This window comes from Cupressus sempervirens, chromosome 3 (genome assembly GCF_028749045.1).
Source record: "Cupressus sempervirens isolate cs-2001-9-10 chromosome 3, ASM2874904v1, whole genome shotgun sequence".
In the NCBI taxonomy this organism is placed as follows: domain Eukaryota; kingdom Viridiplantae; phylum Streptophyta; class Pinopsida; order Cupressales; family Cupressaceae; genus Cupressus; species Cupressus sempervirens.
In genome coordinates this window covers 76,867,539-76,885,968 of record NC_143120.1, presented here as the reverse complement: position 1 = coordinate 76,885,968, position 18,430 = coordinate 76,867,539, and the positions used below count along the sequence as shown (strand labels likewise).

General features: G+C 33.8%; 1 protein-coding gene across 1 annotated transcript; it reads right to left on the bottom strand.

Moving 5' to 3' along the window:
* Positions 1-2,720: 2,720 nt before the first annotated feature.
* LOC149564854 (DGCR14-like protein) lies at positions 2,721-5,075 on the bottom strand. The gene has a single exon (XM_089818427.1). The coding sequence runs from the start codon at positions 4,573-4,575 to the stop codon at positions 2,974-2,976; it is 1,602 nt and encodes a 533-aa protein (XP_089674553.1). The 5' UTR covers positions 4,576-5,075; the 3' UTR covers positions 2,721-2,973.
* Positions 5,076-18,430: the final 13,355 nt, after the last annotated feature.

The window sequence follows — 18,430 nt, the reverse complement described above, 5'->3', positions numbered from 1 at the left end:
TTAAGCTGATCCAATTGAAAAACATCAAGATATAACTCGCTATAATATGTCATGGTACTTGTAACATGCTTTTCAAGATTTGATGATCCGGTCATGGTACTTGTCACATGCTATTCTAGATGTAATGATCATGTCATTATACTTGTCATTCATTTTTAGGCATCAGTCGGTTGAGTGATTTTAAAAATTTAACTCTTAGGATGGTCAGTCTTTATGTAACTTGCTTGTGTGTTTTTCAGTTCCATTTTCTGGTACACTCACAGATATGTTAGTAGTGGTGGTTGTTACGAATCAGACATTTTCCAGCAGAGCACAGTCTAATATCATCTTAACTCAGAGATAAGCAACCAAATAAACAGTATTCTAATTATCAAGCTATCAGGTCAAAGAATCAAATTTCTGTTGACAGTGGGCCAGCATCTCTTGTGGGTTTTGTGACATAATTTAACCACCTCCTGTAATTTTATAAGACTATTGGTTGTATCGAGCAATGACGGGTCAATCTTTTAGTGAAACGACAACCCTAATCATTCTAACAAGTGGTATCAAAGCTTGGTCACAGGTTTGAATCCACACAGACCACAGCGAGTAACACTGTGAGTGGGATTGTTGGCAGTGGGCCAGTATCTTTCACAAGATTCATGACATGGACAATCTTCAATGAGAACCCTGACCATTCTAACAATTTCAACATATAAATTGAAGACAAAATTTTCTTCCAAGGGAAACGGGACAAGAATGACCAATGAATACAATATTTGTGCTAGGCTACCAGAGGTATACCCTACTACCTGACTAGGGTGGAATATCTAATGGGGGAAACTTGTTTGCGAATTTTTTAATTTACATCCTTAACATTATTCAATTCAATAACTTCGACAAACTTTATTGCAACAATTTCCTCTTCTAAAGCTAAACTTTAAGCAACGTTGGCTTAAGTGTTTCGGTTTTTACCATATCTATGCATCTATATTACTGTGATTTTTACCATATCCATACATCTTAACACTATTCCCGGTTCTTCTACCAGAAAACACTTGTTTATCTGTTGGAGTCCTGGCACAAAGACATGTTTTGCAGCGCCAAGTGGCAAGATTCAGCCAAGTGACAGTGACTAGGGTGGTTCAAAAAACCTATTTTTATTCTTCATTTATAAACGTCTACATTTATTACTGAGGGAGCTATCCCTCAAGTTCCAGACTTGTGGTGTCGCTACAGTAGACCCCCTTCTGTCACAATGCCACTGACCTGCAATCCATGTCACATGTTAACAGAACTCAAATAAACTATTTGAGTCAAGATATCATCTACAATGCATTCCGAAACAGTGTTACTATTATCACATTTAGATATATTGTATTTTAGAGATATGGCGCATATTTATCATCCCAGTATCCATTGTTTTTCCTTGAGAGAAATTTGAACCATTCTCAACTCCCCTCCAGTATAAGTAAGGTGGCACCACTACCCAAAGTGAATCTTTGACACCGCATAAATAAACATCAAACACACAACTGCCATGCAACTCTATCTAAAAATTGACATATGCAGGCAAATTCTAAAAAATAAAATCTATCTGGCATCAAAAGAATATAAACAAATAAAACTTCATTTCACTGCAAATTCATAAAAAATCATTTCAATATACAACCCGTGTTATTGACACGAAAAAAATAGAGTTGAGGATTATAATTATCCATGGGTTTTACAACAAAGTGTACTATTAAAGCAATCTGATCAAACCAATAAAGTGTTTCAGCAATCAAAGAATATCAGAATCTGTCTATTTCTGCAATTATAGTTCACGTTATGTGCCAAATACAAATTCTGTTACTGTCTACAACCAACCAACAACTGTCAAGTTGGTCTGGAGTTCAAACGATGGTCCACCAATGGAAATATACTTTTGGTTAACATGGTAAGAAACATAGCGTCTAATCCAAACAATTCATAAATGTAGGCTATTTCAAAATAAATCCATGAAGACCATGATGTCTGCAGAATTAAGAACATGGTTATCTGTTTTGAGTATATATTATTTTGATTTAGTAGCTGCTAGGCCAGATAGATGGATTCAAAGTGGCGAAAACTAAAATAGAGCGAAAAAATTCAATCTCTGCTAGATCTATTTTCTAGGAACTGTTAGAATATACCTGCGAATATTATGTATAGTTTATTTTAAAATTAATATAAAACACTTAACCTAGGCCCTTAACTGCTCAAAAATTAAAAATAAATCCATGAACTAGCTATGTATTCCTAAAATGCTTTTGGACTCACTAGAAATGTCTCCAGTACAAGTAAGGAGATCTTTATATCCGTTACGTATGCAGGCACAACAAACTTAGTTTATAAAAATCTAGACCAAACACAATAAATTTAGATTACAAGGACTAATTCATTTTCACTAACAAGACCCATGAATGAAATAAAGAAAGCCAAATGTATGTGGAATATAATGTGTCTATATGATGCACCTGCAATTTGACATCTAAAAAACAATTGGGGGCATCAAACGACATGCAAACAAATGACATTTTTAAAAATTCGGCACCTAAAAGGCGCATGTGGGATCCTGTCAGATGACAAATATGCATAATACAACTCAAGCAATTAGATTTTGCCCATTAAGTGCTACGAATCATTATTGAATAAGAGTTCCATTCTTATGAGTTTTTCATCCCCAACTTATTCTTGTTATACATGAAAGTAAGTGGAAATTTATTGCAACTGTATCCAACTCCTCTTCAATATTCAGAAAAACAGTTCAAAAGTTATGCCTGTACACAGGCAGTACTGCACTGTAACATTATGCAGGAGTACATTATAGAAATACATATGAGATTCACATAATCTTCAATACACCAATTCCAGAAGGGCAGTGAAAATCAATTTTGCTGGGACAAATCCCAATCTCCACAAAAATACTAAACCAACCATCAGAAAGTCGTGTCTCTTTTGTAAATTTCAAACCTAAGCATCAGGAGTAGGTGATCTTGCAGAAACACTGCCTTCACAAAGCGGTGATGGCCTGAGAGGCAAACTCCCCTCTTTTTCAAATCTTACAGCGTTCCTAGCCATTTTTGGAGTGCCTGGAGTTGTGCTAGCACGGTAGCTTGCCCTCAATGTTGCGTCCACAGTGTTGGATGATTTTGCTATAGCATTCCTCACAAACTTCTGCGCAGCAGGAGAAAGTGCATTGAAGCTGGGGCTCATAGAACCTTTCCTTGTTGGAGTCGGTACACGAGGTGGCTTTTGGAAAAGCCTAGACTTATCTCTGAGATTTCTAGCTGCATCCCTTGAAAGATTATAAGCCCTGATATCTCTAGATGGAGGATTTGGAATCTTGAAATGAGGTCCATCACCACTGCCACCAATACCAACAGGCGTATCCTCCGTCTCCAACCTCAACGGTGTCCCTTCAATTTCTCCCCATGTAACAAATGGTGATTCATCCACCCCTGGAGCCGGAGAAGGAGTTCTTACAAAACTGTAACCTCCCATTCCCTTCTTTGCATTATCTTTTTCGTCGAACGGTGTTTTCCTGAGATCTTCCAAGTCATACTTTTTCCTCGCCCTCTCTGCATCTCTCTCTGCAAAAGGCCATGACGCAGGCGTGGAGCCCACAACAGGGTTATACAATATAGCCACAGTGTCCTCCTCCTTGGGCCTGGAATCAAACACATTTCCATGAAACCGTGTATTATTATGCGTAATTTCCTTTGTAAGTGTCATTAATCTCTCTTCCCTTTCCGCAGTTGTTAATGCTGCCTCCTCTCTGTTTGCAGAATCATACATCAAAAGGTTCTTGGGTGTATATTTCCACGAATCAAGTGTGCTCTCAGGCTGCCCTGAGGTGCCATATCCATCTGTGATCCTATCACGATCCTCGTGACCAATTTGCAAAGGCGACGATGGCGGTGGTCCTGAATCTTGCAAATACTTATACTTCTCCCTCGTCCTCTTGTTCACTTTCTCAATAATCTTACCAAAGCTTTCGTTGTCCTCACTTGTGTGTCGTTTCAGAAAATCATCCAGTGACAAAGAGGTGTCAATGCCCTCCAAAACTCGATCCTCAAATGAAGACTCCATGGGAGGATTTGGGTTAGGGTTTACGCTGGGGGACCTTATGGACCTGACTGAGGCACCCACTGTTAGGGCAGGTGAAGGCTCCATGGCAGGTGTCTCAAATGGGTTTCGAACCGAGGTCGTCGGTGTCACAAGCTGACTGTGCCCGTCCGGAAATCCAGAAACCCTAGCATGCCTTCTCCCAACAATTTTTAACTGGGTATCCCTAATTTGAATAGGGTCACCGCTGCGGACAGCCTCGAGCCAATCTAAGCGGTCATGAAGCTTTGGCAGATCGGGGAAATAATCTCTCTCAATGATTCTTTCTATGGCGGCCACGTACGCGTCTTCGTCTAATACAGCCTGAGAACCTTTTCTCTTTTTGGACGAGGGAGTTCCGCCGATCAACGCCCTCCCAGAGTCCTTCTGAATTCTGGGCGTGCAAGATGGGGAGGGTGAGGGCGATAGCAATATATGCCGAGGTGAATTTCCAGGTGACGACAACATTTTGGGCTTCTACAAAATGGCTTTTTTTTCCAATTGGACAAATTATTATTCAGCTCAATGCGTGGAATGCAACAGAAATACAGAACAATTTTCTGGGCGTCGCCGTTCAAACCCTACGGTTTTGCTTGAATGCAGTAATATTGTAGAAGATTTTGAGCGTGCAAACCCTAAAGACGTTCCTTTTATCCTTGAGTGCAAGAAAATTGGAGAAAGAAAAATACCTATTTTTACTCTTCGTCGATCCTGTGACTCTCTGAAGCGAAACCAATTGATCTATCCGGAATAAAACAGAACCCTGTGAATCACGTCCGCTTTCAAGAAAGGGCAAGTAAACCACAAAAAAGCCCAATCCTTCAACGAAGGCTGAAATGGGCCGGGCTTTAAAGATCGGTGGTTTGCAATTCTAAGTTGTGTTCAACTCCCGGTTTTAATGCTATTCAGCAGTCAGCATTTCGTTTATTAAAATTTAAAAAAATGGTCGGCCCACTAATTTTAGTTCATACTTGGGGATATTTTACCCACTATTTTTAGTTCATGCTCGGGATATTCTTTTTATTTTATATTTTTGGGCTAATCTGCTTTTGTTCACACGTGGGTCATAGTCTTGCTGAAAATAGTATTTCTTTGACGATTTGAATTTACTGTCCTTTAGGTGTTTATAATAAAAGCAAGTGTCGTTTTACAAAAATTTTAGGTTATATTTCATAATAGAACAAACTCTTAGAATTTATCAAAGAAGTTTATAGTAAGAGAATACTTGTTTTACAATATTCTTTGTTATAAGAAAAATTTCGAACATTTGAAATATTATAGCATCTTATAAATATTGTGTATATATTTTCATAACAATTGAACGTATAAGAAACTATGTGGTCTATATGTTAATTATGCCAATTACACATGCAAGAAGGGTTGTGTGCAGCTCGAGTCCCTATTTAAGGCAGATAATAGGAGAAAGTATGTAAAAATGATAATTGAGAAACAGTTAGTTTGCAATATGGGAAAAGGTAGAAAACTCTATAATAGATGTAAAAACAATGCACTAGAATTAGTAAATTGATGTCATAGGATTCAAAACTTTGATAAAATAGATCATCAGCTTCACATTCTTTTGATTATCAAATTAGATAGTTTTCATGGTTCTCAGAAGGTAAAACCTTTTGTAATCATATCAACATCGTTATAAAATTACTGTTGAGAGCCATTTAATTAAATAATCACTTATTCTAAGGGCGTGATACAGGGTAGTTTATGCAACATATAATGTTATAAAATTACTCTTAAGAGCTATTTAATTCAAATATTGACTTATTATAAGTGTGTGTTATAGGGTAGTTTATGCAGTATATAACATGTGACTAATGTGCAAGTAAGAGAAAATTGAAAATGTCTTATATAAGAGAAATCAATGAAGCATCACTTAATAAGACTAATCATAACTAAATATCACATTAGATTATTCTAAAAGTGTTACCCACAATATAGCTTATCTTGTAAGCCATGTCCCCATTGTTTACCATAAAAAAGAAAATGCATTACAATAAGACATCCCTTCTTTATTTTCCCACATGAAATTTAATGGCATAACAATAAAGAACAATTGTTCAAGAGGTACATCTGGAACTTGTATTCCTCGTCCAAGTAATTAGAGATACCAACCGGATATAAGAGACTTGAGGGATGCCTATCTGTTGAAAGTAGTAAAGGCTAGTAAGAAAATGCAAATTAGTTTACATCATATTTTATTGAGTTAGGTTTACTTATCTAAAATAAATTTGCATGTGAGAAATTACTGGAAGTGTACTCAATATGTAGTTCTCCATAATGGATTATTCATTCTAGTTTAAGATCTATGTATTTGTACAAGATGCATATTACTAGATATTTAAAATGTGTTAATTAAATAGTCATGATGTTTGCATAATCCATCGCCGGATTTATTACTCCCAAAGAATCTAAATATACATAATGCAAACATTATATACTTATTTTTATTTTGGACATACTTGATATGCATGTCTCCTAGATATGGAAACTTGCAACTATTTTCAGAAGTGAAGAGACCCATCCGAATTTCTATCTAGAGTTTGTTCATTGTTTCAAGTGCAACAGTTTCACATCTTGTTTTGATGAGGTTTCAAAGTATCCACCAACTCTAGGGAAGCCAACTTTGACATATCCACTCATAAGGATTGGAAGAGTATAAAATTTGTTCCAAGTTTTATTAGTGGTATGCCTCATGACCTCTCTATTACTATCACATTTTGCTTCATGTCATTTTTGAAGTAGCCAAAATATCTAAATGCATTGGCACTAGTTTACCCTGTAAGAAGGATTTGTATAGCACATAAGCTCTTTTAGGCTTATGTAGTGGTAACTCATGACCTGTCCCTCTTTGTGACAAATGTCAAGGCTTCATTTTATTTAGTTCATCCTCCTACCTATAAAATTAAAATCAATTACCATCATTCATATAGATGCTATTAAAATTTCCAAAGAATATTAAAAAATAGAAGTAAAAGATTAGATTAGTAAATAATCATCATTCCATAAATAATAATAAATAAATAAATTTGGGAATAATGGATATGCTCGCAAATTACATTTCATCGGTACTTTTAAAAAATGAAAGGTTATGCTCGAACAATCATTTCATTGATACAAATCTAGAAGTTGTTCCCTTATAATTAAATTTTAGCATACTTTTCAATGCAAGGATCATACTCCTCAAACAGGTGCTTTGATGGCTACCAACAAAATAATTATTAGATAAATGGTTTAAGCTATGGATTCTCTTGATATTTCTAGAAAAGACTTATTTAATCACCATAGAATTGCAATCTACAACTATATGTAGACATGCTCAGTTTAAAAATTGTACTATTCAATTGGTGCAAAAAGGAAGTTGCGGCAATACTAGTATGGATCTATGACCTTTTGCTAAAAAGAAAAAGTTACAGAAACCTTATATTTTAAGATTTTGATTTTTAAACTGGCCTAAACAAGTGATTGAATGCTATTGTTAACAAAAGACTTTTGACAGTTTGAATCAAAAGACTAAAGGTATTTTCAAATCAACTCTCTTATCACAAATTTCCACAAATACCACACAACAATTCCAAATGCATACATAATAAATATTAAGTAAAAATAAAAAATAACATTACTATCATTATAAAAAAATTAGATTCCACATGATAATTTATGAACAGTGGTGATGCTTTCAAGAAAACTAATAATTTCCAATCACATCTATTGTAACAATTTTCATGTGCACAAACACCACCGAATATTTCCAAATCCATCTGCGGTGACTATGAGTGAGACATTACGAAATATACAAAATAGAGGAAGTTATTATGTGGTAACTATGAGGGAGACCTTATCAAATATATAAAACAGAGGAAGCTATTATGATCATTTTGAAAATTTATAATTAGCATGGAAAGGCCTATGATTTTTTCAATACTATGAGTCCAATGGCTCAAAATATTTTTAGAATGGGTTAAAAATTTTAAATATAAAACTTCTAGATAAATTATTATAACAAATATAAAGCTTTTATACATGTCTTAAATTATAAATCAATGAAAAAAAAATTAGTTCTAATCATCAAAAATATATCTAAATTTAGGAAAAGAGCATACATGGATTTTGCGGTAAAAAATCATTCAAGGAAAGAAACCCTAATAAAAATTTTGAAACACATAATCTAATCACAAATAGCAACAAGATCAATGTTTGCATGATTGCTTATGTTGCAATTCTTATCTGCCAACTCCCATGGCCATTTCTTTGCCTCTTTCAACAACTTCTCATCCTTTGTTTATATTTTACAAAATAAACCCTAAAAATATAGCTAGTTATTGAGAATCAACCTTTGACGGGGTTCACTTTGCAACTATTTGAAAGATTTCATACAGTGGCTCCTTAGATCAGATTGTAGAATTACATACATTGCATTTAAATTGGAAGAATACAAGGAAAAATAGATTAGTTGCTAAATTTAAGGGATAGTAAATAGTTTTTCAAAAATGAAGACTGCCACTCTAAATTCACGTTAGTCATGTAAAAGAAAATGTATTAATTTTGCATGCACGATAAGATTTTAGACCAATAACTAAATAACTTACCTCAAGATTCTCAATTCGAGGTTTCAAATTATTTCATAAGCTTAACACTTCTCTGGAAAAGTAGGCTTTTTGTAATCCTTAAAAATGGTAGAAGAAATTAGAGATGTAGTGCTTAATAAGATGTAAATCTCATAAATCTTATAATAGATATGATTAGTAGAAACAACAAGAGGAAAGGGACACGAACAAAAATTTAGCATGCTCCAGTATCCACTCTAAAACACTCATCTTAATTTTCAATGTCAATCCCTTCCTCTTTAATCTAAGCTTTAATCCCTCACCTTCATTTAGTTGTAAGCCCATAAATTTCTGCACAAAGTGTGTATGTCTATGAATCTCTAGCCTTACTAAAAATATCAACATCCATCCAAAAGAGAACTTTCATTCTGTGAACATCACTAAATGCACAACAATCATCTGGTTAAATTCTAATGACTATTTTCTATCACGACATAAATTTATTTTTAAAAATTAAGCATTGAAAAGATTCGACAAACTATAGAATGAGCAAAGCACAATTATTGTTGATAAGTATAGACAATGGTGCATAGATGCATGTTCATGCCATATGTAAGCTCAAACCACTCTGTTGTTAGTTTGCATGCAAAAGACACCACAAATCATTGTAGGCTGCCATAAATACCCATCTTATTTTTTCCAAAAAAAATTATCAAAGGAGGAATCGCCCTTCTTATTAGTAATAAATGGGAAAAGCATATTACTAATAATGGGTGTTCTCCCTGTCAGAGAGCGGTATGGGTTACTTTACAGTTTGATGACAAAACCTTCAGGGTCTGTGCTATTTATGCTTCAAATGACCCTAAGGAAAGAATTGAGCTATGGAAATGGCTTATAGATCTCCCAGATTTGCCTTGGCTCTTCGGTGGAGATTTCAACATGATTGAATCCCAAGATGATAAGTCGGGGGGCATTCCCTTTCATTGGAAGGATAATGAAAAAATTTATTGGAATAGATTTTTAAACTCTAACTATCTCTTTGATCCTATTGCTGGTAACAAGGAAACCAACCCTAGACTATGGCACCCTTGGTGCAACTTTCAGCAGGGCAATGCTAGGATTTATTCCAGGCTTGATAGATTTTATGCCAATAAGTATTTTTTCTCTTTTCCTCCTGACATCTCTGGATTTATTGTTTGAGTTATTGCCACCACTCTGTCTAACCATCACCCTATTTTGACTAAGGTTAATTTTAACAATAGTCCCCTTCAACACAAGTCTAGAAGCAATAAATTCATCTTAAACACCAGCCTCCTCATGGATGAGGATGTCCTTGCTGCTGTGCAGATTATTAGAGGATTAAATAAAATAAATCTTCAGAACCTATCCCATATTGATAGATGGAATACTAACCTCTCCTCCTGGAGGATCTTTTTGCAAACCATTGGGCAGAAAAAAGCTAAGGACTATAGGTTCGTTGAAAAACAATTATCTTCTGATCTGCAAGTTGTCGAGGAGAACATTCAAAATGACTCTTCCAATATGGATCTTCTTTCCAAGGTTATGGCTACCAAAGATGCTCTTAGGAAGCATCAACATGTTAGAATTTGGGGAGCCAGGATCAGGTCTAGATCCCACTGGCTCCAATTTGGGGATAGGGGATCGAAATTCTTTTTCAACCTTCTTAAGCATAAACGTATTAAAGAGTCTATTGATAGACTTTCAATTGATAACCAGGACATCTCTAACCCTAAGTCTATTATTCAGGCCTTTGCTAATTATTATGAGACTCTTTTTGCTTCAGAAGACTCTCCTAAGGCTGAGTCAATTAGAGTTCATTGTAGGAAGCTTATTCCTAAAAAGCTTGATCCTGATGATATTGCTATTCTTGCTAATAATATTTATATTGAGGAGATTGAAGGTGCTATTAAGGCCCTTAATAATGATAGAGCGTTGGGCCCTGATGGTCTCCCAGTTGAATTCTATAAGTCCAACATTGGATGGATATGTAAGGATCTCTTTGATCTTTATTCTGAAGCCTTGAATAAAGGTACCCTGGGTCAGGATATCAATAGAGGAATTATTAAACTTCTCCCAAAAGAAGGGGATAAAACCTTTATTAAGAATTGGAGGCCTATTACCCTTCTTAATGTTTCCTACAAGATTTTGGCAAAAATTATGGCTCTTAGGCTAGTTAATATTCTTCCTAAATTTGTTAATTCTATCCAAATTGGTTTTATCAAGGGTAGATATATTCTTAAGAATCTCATAACTAGATGGGAAGCCATGGATTGGTCTAGATACTCTCATCAAAACTCTGCCATGCTACTTTTGGATTTTGAGAAGGCCTATGACAGGATTGAATGGAGATTTATCCTTATGATGCTGGATGCTTTTGGTTTTCCTCCTTTCTTTTGTAACACTGTGGCTATGCTTCTTAATGATGCTTCTGCTCAGGTTGATGTCAATGGTATTCTTTTTGCTCCTTTTTCTCTTGGGAGATCCATTAGGAAAGGGTGCCCTCTGGCACTCGCTCTCTTTGTCATAGCTTCGGAAGCTCTTTATTATATCCTCAGAGATAATTCCTTATCTCCGGAGGTCAGAGGTATTTATCTGCCTAATAATGAAGAGCTCATCAATTGTCAATTTGCAGATGATACTGCTTTATTCCTTGAACTTTCAGAAAATAATTTCAGGAACATGCAAGTTAAACTCAATCTTTTTTGTTCTATTTCTAGGGCTAAGATATCTCAAGCTAAATCAATTTTTTTAGGTTGGGATGAGCGGCCCCCGGACTGGTTTCTCCAATACAATTTTAAATGGGGTGGTCCTAATAGGATCATTAGATATCTTGGCATCCCTTTCTTGGTGGAGCCTGGCCTCAAAGACATGTGGTCTTGGGTGAAAGAGAAGATTGATAAAAAGCTAAACAAATGGCATAACAGGGCGTTATCATTGGCAGGCAGAATTCAGGTTTGCTAGAAGATATTGTCCTCATACACCATATATTATTCTTCTACTTGGTGTTTTAATAACTATCAGATTTTTGAAATCCAGAAGTCCATCAGACAATTCCTTTGGTCTGATGGCAAAGGGAATAGAAAGATCCATTCTGTTAAGTGGGCTTGGTGCCACACTGACAAGACCCTTGGGGGACTTGGGCTAAAGGATTTAAGAACTCAGGGTATAGCCTTGTCTACCAAATGGAATTTTCAGTCCATGGAGGGTGATTCTCCCTGGAAAGTGCTAGTTAGGAGCAATATTGAGAGGGGTGTTCCTAGAAAAGCTAAGTCTTGGACTAACCTCCCCTTTTGTGACCTCATTCTTGGTAATTTTACTGTCATGGTTCAAGGCTCCGTGGTTTTCAAGTCTATTTGGAAGGCTTGGGATCATGTTAGGAAATTCATCACTAACAAGGAGTTTCATTCCAATATTCAACTTCATGGTGAAAGATCCATTTGGTGGAATCTCCACCTAAATGGTAAACCTTTGGCCCTTACCCAAGGGTGTTCTGCCAGGCAGTGGGCTAATAAAGGTATTAAACAATTTATGGATCTCTTTGAGTATGATCAAATTATGCCTTGGGATGTTCTTAAGGATAAATATGCTATCCCAAATTCCCATAGAAGAACTTATAACATGATTGTGCAAGCTTTTGTTGGTCTTCCCACTATTTGTCACACTGATTCTCTCAGGTTCCTGAAGTGCAAATGGCCTGGTGGTATCATTACTACTCTGCTCAAAGCTAAGAATATTTATAAAATCATTGATTGTAATATTGATATTATCAATCATATTAATGTTGTTTGGTACTCTTCTTATGATGCTGATGCTTTGAAAAAGTATTTTGATATCTTGTGGAAGAATCCTGTGGAACCCAAGATTAGATGTTTCAAATGGTTAGTTTTGTTGGACAAGTTACCTATAAAGAGAGATTTTGTTAATTCTGATATTTGTAACTTGTGTAGAGTTTCTGAAACTGGTAGACATATCCTTCTTGATTGTATTTTTGCCAAAGAAATATGGAAAATGTTTGGCATTGTTTATCCTATTAATGTTAATATTTTTGATATTATTTTTGGTCATATTAATGGTCTTCCTAAAGATACCAATTTATTTTGGAATATATTGTCGTCTAACATTCTCTGGCAGATCTGGAAGTGCAGGAACGAGGAAAGGTATCAAGGTAAGCATAGGGATCTTACTGAGTTTTTTTGAAAACTCACTTACTTTAAAATCTTCTTGCAGGTGCAGACTACTATGATGATTGAATGGGACAAAATGAGGAGGTTCCTTCGTGATGGGCATGCTGCTCTTTACTACCTTGATCTTAAGCGTGGGTACTAGTGGTGTAGTACTTTGGATGATCTCCATGTTTTTGAGCAAGCTTGCAATAGATTGAACAAAGATATTAGAGAAAAAGGGAATGCCAGAAAAGAAGAGTTATTTATGTTGGTGCAGATTCAAGGGCATAAAAGTATAGTTTGGATGGAAGGTCCCTTAGGCTGGACTGCTTGGGTTGACAATCACTATGATCTTCTCAGCTAGATAGTTTTGCTTTTCCTCCTTTTGTTGCTTTGTATGTTCAGCTGATACTTTCTCTTCTGGGTGAGGCTTGGCCTCCTTGTGTATATTTGTATTGATACTTTGGTGTTTTTTTTGTTTTTTTTTTGGTTCTAAAACTCTTATTTCTAATATAAAAAAAAATTATCAATAAAGAAAAAGACTACTAGAAAAAATCCCTATAGCCAATAAAAAATAACAATTCGAGTTAAATTTAAAAAATCCAAAAGAACCATAAGATATGTGAAGTTTTAAGAAGTTTCATAATTTTCAAGTTATCAACTAATAGAACAAAGTCATTCCAAAACATTAGTCCCCACCATAAAGGCAGGGACTAATAACCACCCATGGTAAACAACTATTTTTCAAATACAAAGTTATTTGTAAACAAAATTCATCTCTAACTATTACTTACTAGCTTAGATATATTTATACATTTATCTCAAAGATGCTGAGAGATATGAATGACACTTGTCACATTCATTATGTTTTATAGATATTGTAATATATAATATGCATTGCATGCAATTAATCTCTTTCCAAATATTTGAATCTTTCTTCCTCTCTTTCCTTTTCATGAGTTGCTTCCTTATCTTCATATTTTTATAACAACCATAAGAAATGACAGTGAAATTCTAAGTCCATCCAAAGACTTAAATCATAATATAGCAACAAATGTTAGTCGTTCTCTTTCTCTTGGTCCAATGTTAATTGTTGCCTTGGAAAGCGTTAATTTGTGTGATTTATGGATAGTTAGTGCCCAAGCCAAACATAAGGGTATGTGCAACCCCTTTGTATTGGACAAATGATAATATTTTTTGGAGATTCATCTTCAAATGGTGTTTCTTTTGTAATAGGATTTGAATTCATAATCTTTCACTTTCAAAGAAAATATTTAAATACATTGCATTATATATTTATTTTAAATATTTAATTAAATAATTAAAATATTTTTTTAATTTCAAAGTATAATTTTAATCTAAAATATGTAAATCTAACAATTTAAAAGCTCAGGCAAGAGCCTACAATACAATGGTAACTTGTGAGCCTCTCATCTAGGAGGTCTTGGGTTTGATTCCACTCGCTTAACACATTAAAAATAATTAATTACAACAACAAATAATAATAATTAATCTAAGCTTTGGCCACAAAAAGGCAATTTAAATATCTATACTAAATTTAGGCAAGAGCCTGCATGAATGTAAATTAGATGTCTATACTAAGTTTCTAATTTTTAATTGAAGAAAGTAGCTTGAATATGTATATTAATTTTTAATTTTTAATCTTTAATCTTTCATTCAAGAAAGTAGCATAAATATCTATACTACATTTTAATTTTTAATTCAAGAAAGTAGCTTAAATATCTATATTAAGTTTTAATTCTTAATTCAAGAAAATAACCTAAATATCTATACTAATTGGCATAAAATATTTAATTGATGATTTTTTAGTTTTACCATTCTACAAATACTACATAATTTATTTTTTTAAAATCTTAAAGTGTAATTTTAATTTAAAATTTGTAAACCTAACAATTTGAAAGCTCAAAAAATACTTTCTTTAAAATAACAAAATAAAACATATTCAAATACTAATTGTATAGTACAAATCCACACCACTATTTGTTACATACATTATCATTATTGATGATTTTTAAGTTTTAATTTTCAATTCAAGAAAGTAGCTTACATATCTATACTAATTCACATAAAAGTTTTAATTGATGATGTTTAAGTTTTGTCATCCTACAAAATATGTTTTTTTTTAATGTAAAAGTACAATTTAAATTTAAAATATGTAAATCTAACAATTTGAAAGCTCAAAATTACTTTCCTTTAAAAGCTAATACAAAACATATTCAAATAATAATAATTTTATCTAGTACAAACTCCAAGTAAAATATATATTGTTATTCTTTATTACTTACTTTTTTATTGATAATTTTTAATTTTTAATTTTTAATTCAAAAAGTAGCTTAAATATCTATACTAAAATTTAATTTTTTAATTAAAGAAAGTAGCTTACATACCTATACTAATTCACATAAAAAAATTAATTGATAATTTTTAAGTTTTACAAATGCTACATAATATTTGTATTATTTTTTGTATTAAGCATAAGGAGATTGGCAAAAATTACATCGCAAAGTATAAACAAAAGGCAAAGCCTCACACCAAGAATATCAAAGTAGCATAATCAACATGTAAAGTATCATAACAAGCAAAAGGGCCACAACTACTGTAAAAGCTCTTTATAGGAACCCACCCAAGTAGTCTAGCCCTTAGGGCCTTCCATCCACACAATGTTCTTCTTGTCTTGGATTTGAGCCACCATGAGAATCTTGTCATTAGAGGTATTCTTGTTCTTCTTTATTTCCTAGTTGAGCTTATTCAAAATTTCCTCAAAAACAACATGAGAATATTTGTATTATACTATTGCAATCACTTCTACTTATCTACCGATTAATCCATTGTATTTCAACCAATTAGATTTAAGCATTTTTTGTTTTGAAATTTTATTTTTAATTTTTCTAATGTACAAATGTGAGATTTTTAATTTCTAAAATAAATTAAATTATTTTCTTTCAATTTCATTGGCTCATATACTTGGGGTGTTATAGGGGCAGAATTCAAGTGTGCCCTTATAGTGAGGCAATGTTCGCAGAAACACAAATATATGAAATCTTAAATAAATAAAACGTGTTAACGTTATTTGTATAATAAAATTGATTATGATTTAATCTACTCTTGTAACTTGATTTAACTTGGACTACTCTTACATTTTTTTTTTTTTTTTTGTTTGGTAAAAGGCCAAAGCCCTATATTTATATAAATGAATAAATAAGATTACAAAGCCTCTATTCAAGCCAGCATTGGTAAGAAAGAACAGAGGAAGAAAACCTCGAGTCTTTCCTAAGACCTTAGTCCTATTTTTTACATTATTAAAAGGGGTATACCCTAGTTAGATTTTAAATGAATTTAAAAGAAACAAATTACAAAAACCCCTAATCTAATAGGGGTCTTAGGAAGGTGTTCCTTCCTACATAGAAACAAAACAATGATATAAGTGATAAAATTCAAAGACTAAATACTGGACCAAGATACGCCATAGTCTCTTGTAGCCTAGGGTGTCTGTTTGATAATTGATATGAATCTAAACTACTTGGTTAATTCTACAACTCCAAACTGAATCAAAATGCATCAGTATAAACAAGATGACACATAACAATTAAGTCGAAAATGAATAGATAGGTTAGAATGTGGTAACTGATAAGGATAAGTCTGAAAATTCAAAACTTAAAGTTTACTTACCCATTATAGATTGGAAACTAAAATTTCCATGAGAAGGGAAAAACTTAATATCCCACTAGTTTAAACAAAACAATACACAATCTGAAGGGCTAACCAAAATGTTATTGTAAAAACCCTTAAAGAGTCAAGGAAACGACCAAATGGAGTCAGACAAAGAGTGTAATTGAAGCAAGGTTAAAGTAGAAGTAAAAAGGGGGAAGTCAAATAAGTAGAGACTCGAATCCCAAATTATTGATAGATGGATAACTACCAAAGAAACTAGTCATATCCACTCTATGTCCTACTAGTTAGATATTCCACTTACTATTGACAATATGATTTATGATTATATAGTTCAATATCTTTTTTTCAAATTTTTTGATTATAAATTACAATCATCTTAGGTTAAAGCATTATTGAATTGAATAATTCCTAGAATTATATTATCAAGGTACCAGATAGATTAACTCTCCTCATGTACAAGTTGGATGCCAGCTTACAAATTAATAAATTTTGATCATCATCAATCAACATAAAATACTAAACAGAACCAAAACAGAGCCAAAACCATGTTCTTTAAGTCTAATTTCATTACTTAATGATAAAGATATACATATATCAAAAATTGTATATACCATAGCTAACAGGTACCAAAACAACTAAGTAGACAAGACAAGAGGAAGGGCCCAAATAGATAGCCCATTTATAACACAAATCCTCAAAATACAGTTAAAGGATCACCATGCAATCATATTGCCATATGGAAAAATGACCAGAAGCCCAAAATGACCAAAAAAAGGATATATGCCAACGATATACATAAGCCCCAAAAAGTAAAACCTAGATATATCAAGAAGGACCCAAAGAGGACAAGGAATTATGCATTCTCCTCGGACTTCTAGAAAACCATGATTAAGTCATCTACTTCTTCCAAATCTGCAGCCATCACCCCTAGAGCTAGTACCCATGTTGTCTTTTCTCTATTGGATTTGAATAGGTTTGGAAGGGAGAAATCAAGCTTGCTAAGGTCATCAAAGATTACTTGAAGCTCTATGTACGAGTCAAAAGTTTGAAGGTAATGAAGTAGCCAACCTTTTTCATAAGCCTCTATTATTCCCCTCCAATGCATCAAAAAGTGGATACTAGCCTCCATCTTAGGCCAAATGCAGTTAAAATGATAGACATCTCTGAGGTGCAGAATAGGACACCTAATCACATCTAAATGCTCTAGGCTCCCAAGGGGGTTAGCCATATAAATTTTTGCATGGCGAATTTCTAGACGTCCATTAACTCCCAATACAACTTCTTCTATCCCTACTAACTAAGTGGGGTCAAAGATGTTATAACAGAGACGCAAAATTTCCCAATAACCAATGCAAACCCTAAATAAACCTTCCATGAAGGACCCTATAACATCACTACTGGTACACCATGAAAAGCTATAATCAAAAGCCCTTTCTCTAAGGGCTCTACTAATGGCCACTCTAGTCATGTCATCAATAGGATTAAGAATCTTGTTCCAATGTTATGGCTTAACTAAAACCATGAAAGCCATGGTTCTTGCCTTAGTCACATGAAACAAAGTGATGGTCAACTCCATAATGCTAATAGAGAAATCTATAGGCTAAATTATAGATTTAATCAATGAATAGGGGTACTTAAATAGACCACTAAAAGCAATCCTTCAACGATGAGGGCATGATGCTTCTAGAGGGAGATCATGTGAAGCACCTCGAAACAACAAACCTTACTAATTCATGATGGTGTTGAGGAAATGACAACATGTTAGATAATAATTAGGGAATCCTTACTATATTACATTAGATTCTTAACTTATCATATAATAATATGATGAATGCAAAGATAAATGTAGTTAAAAGAAAACTAGCTAAAGTCTGCACTAAATGTAGA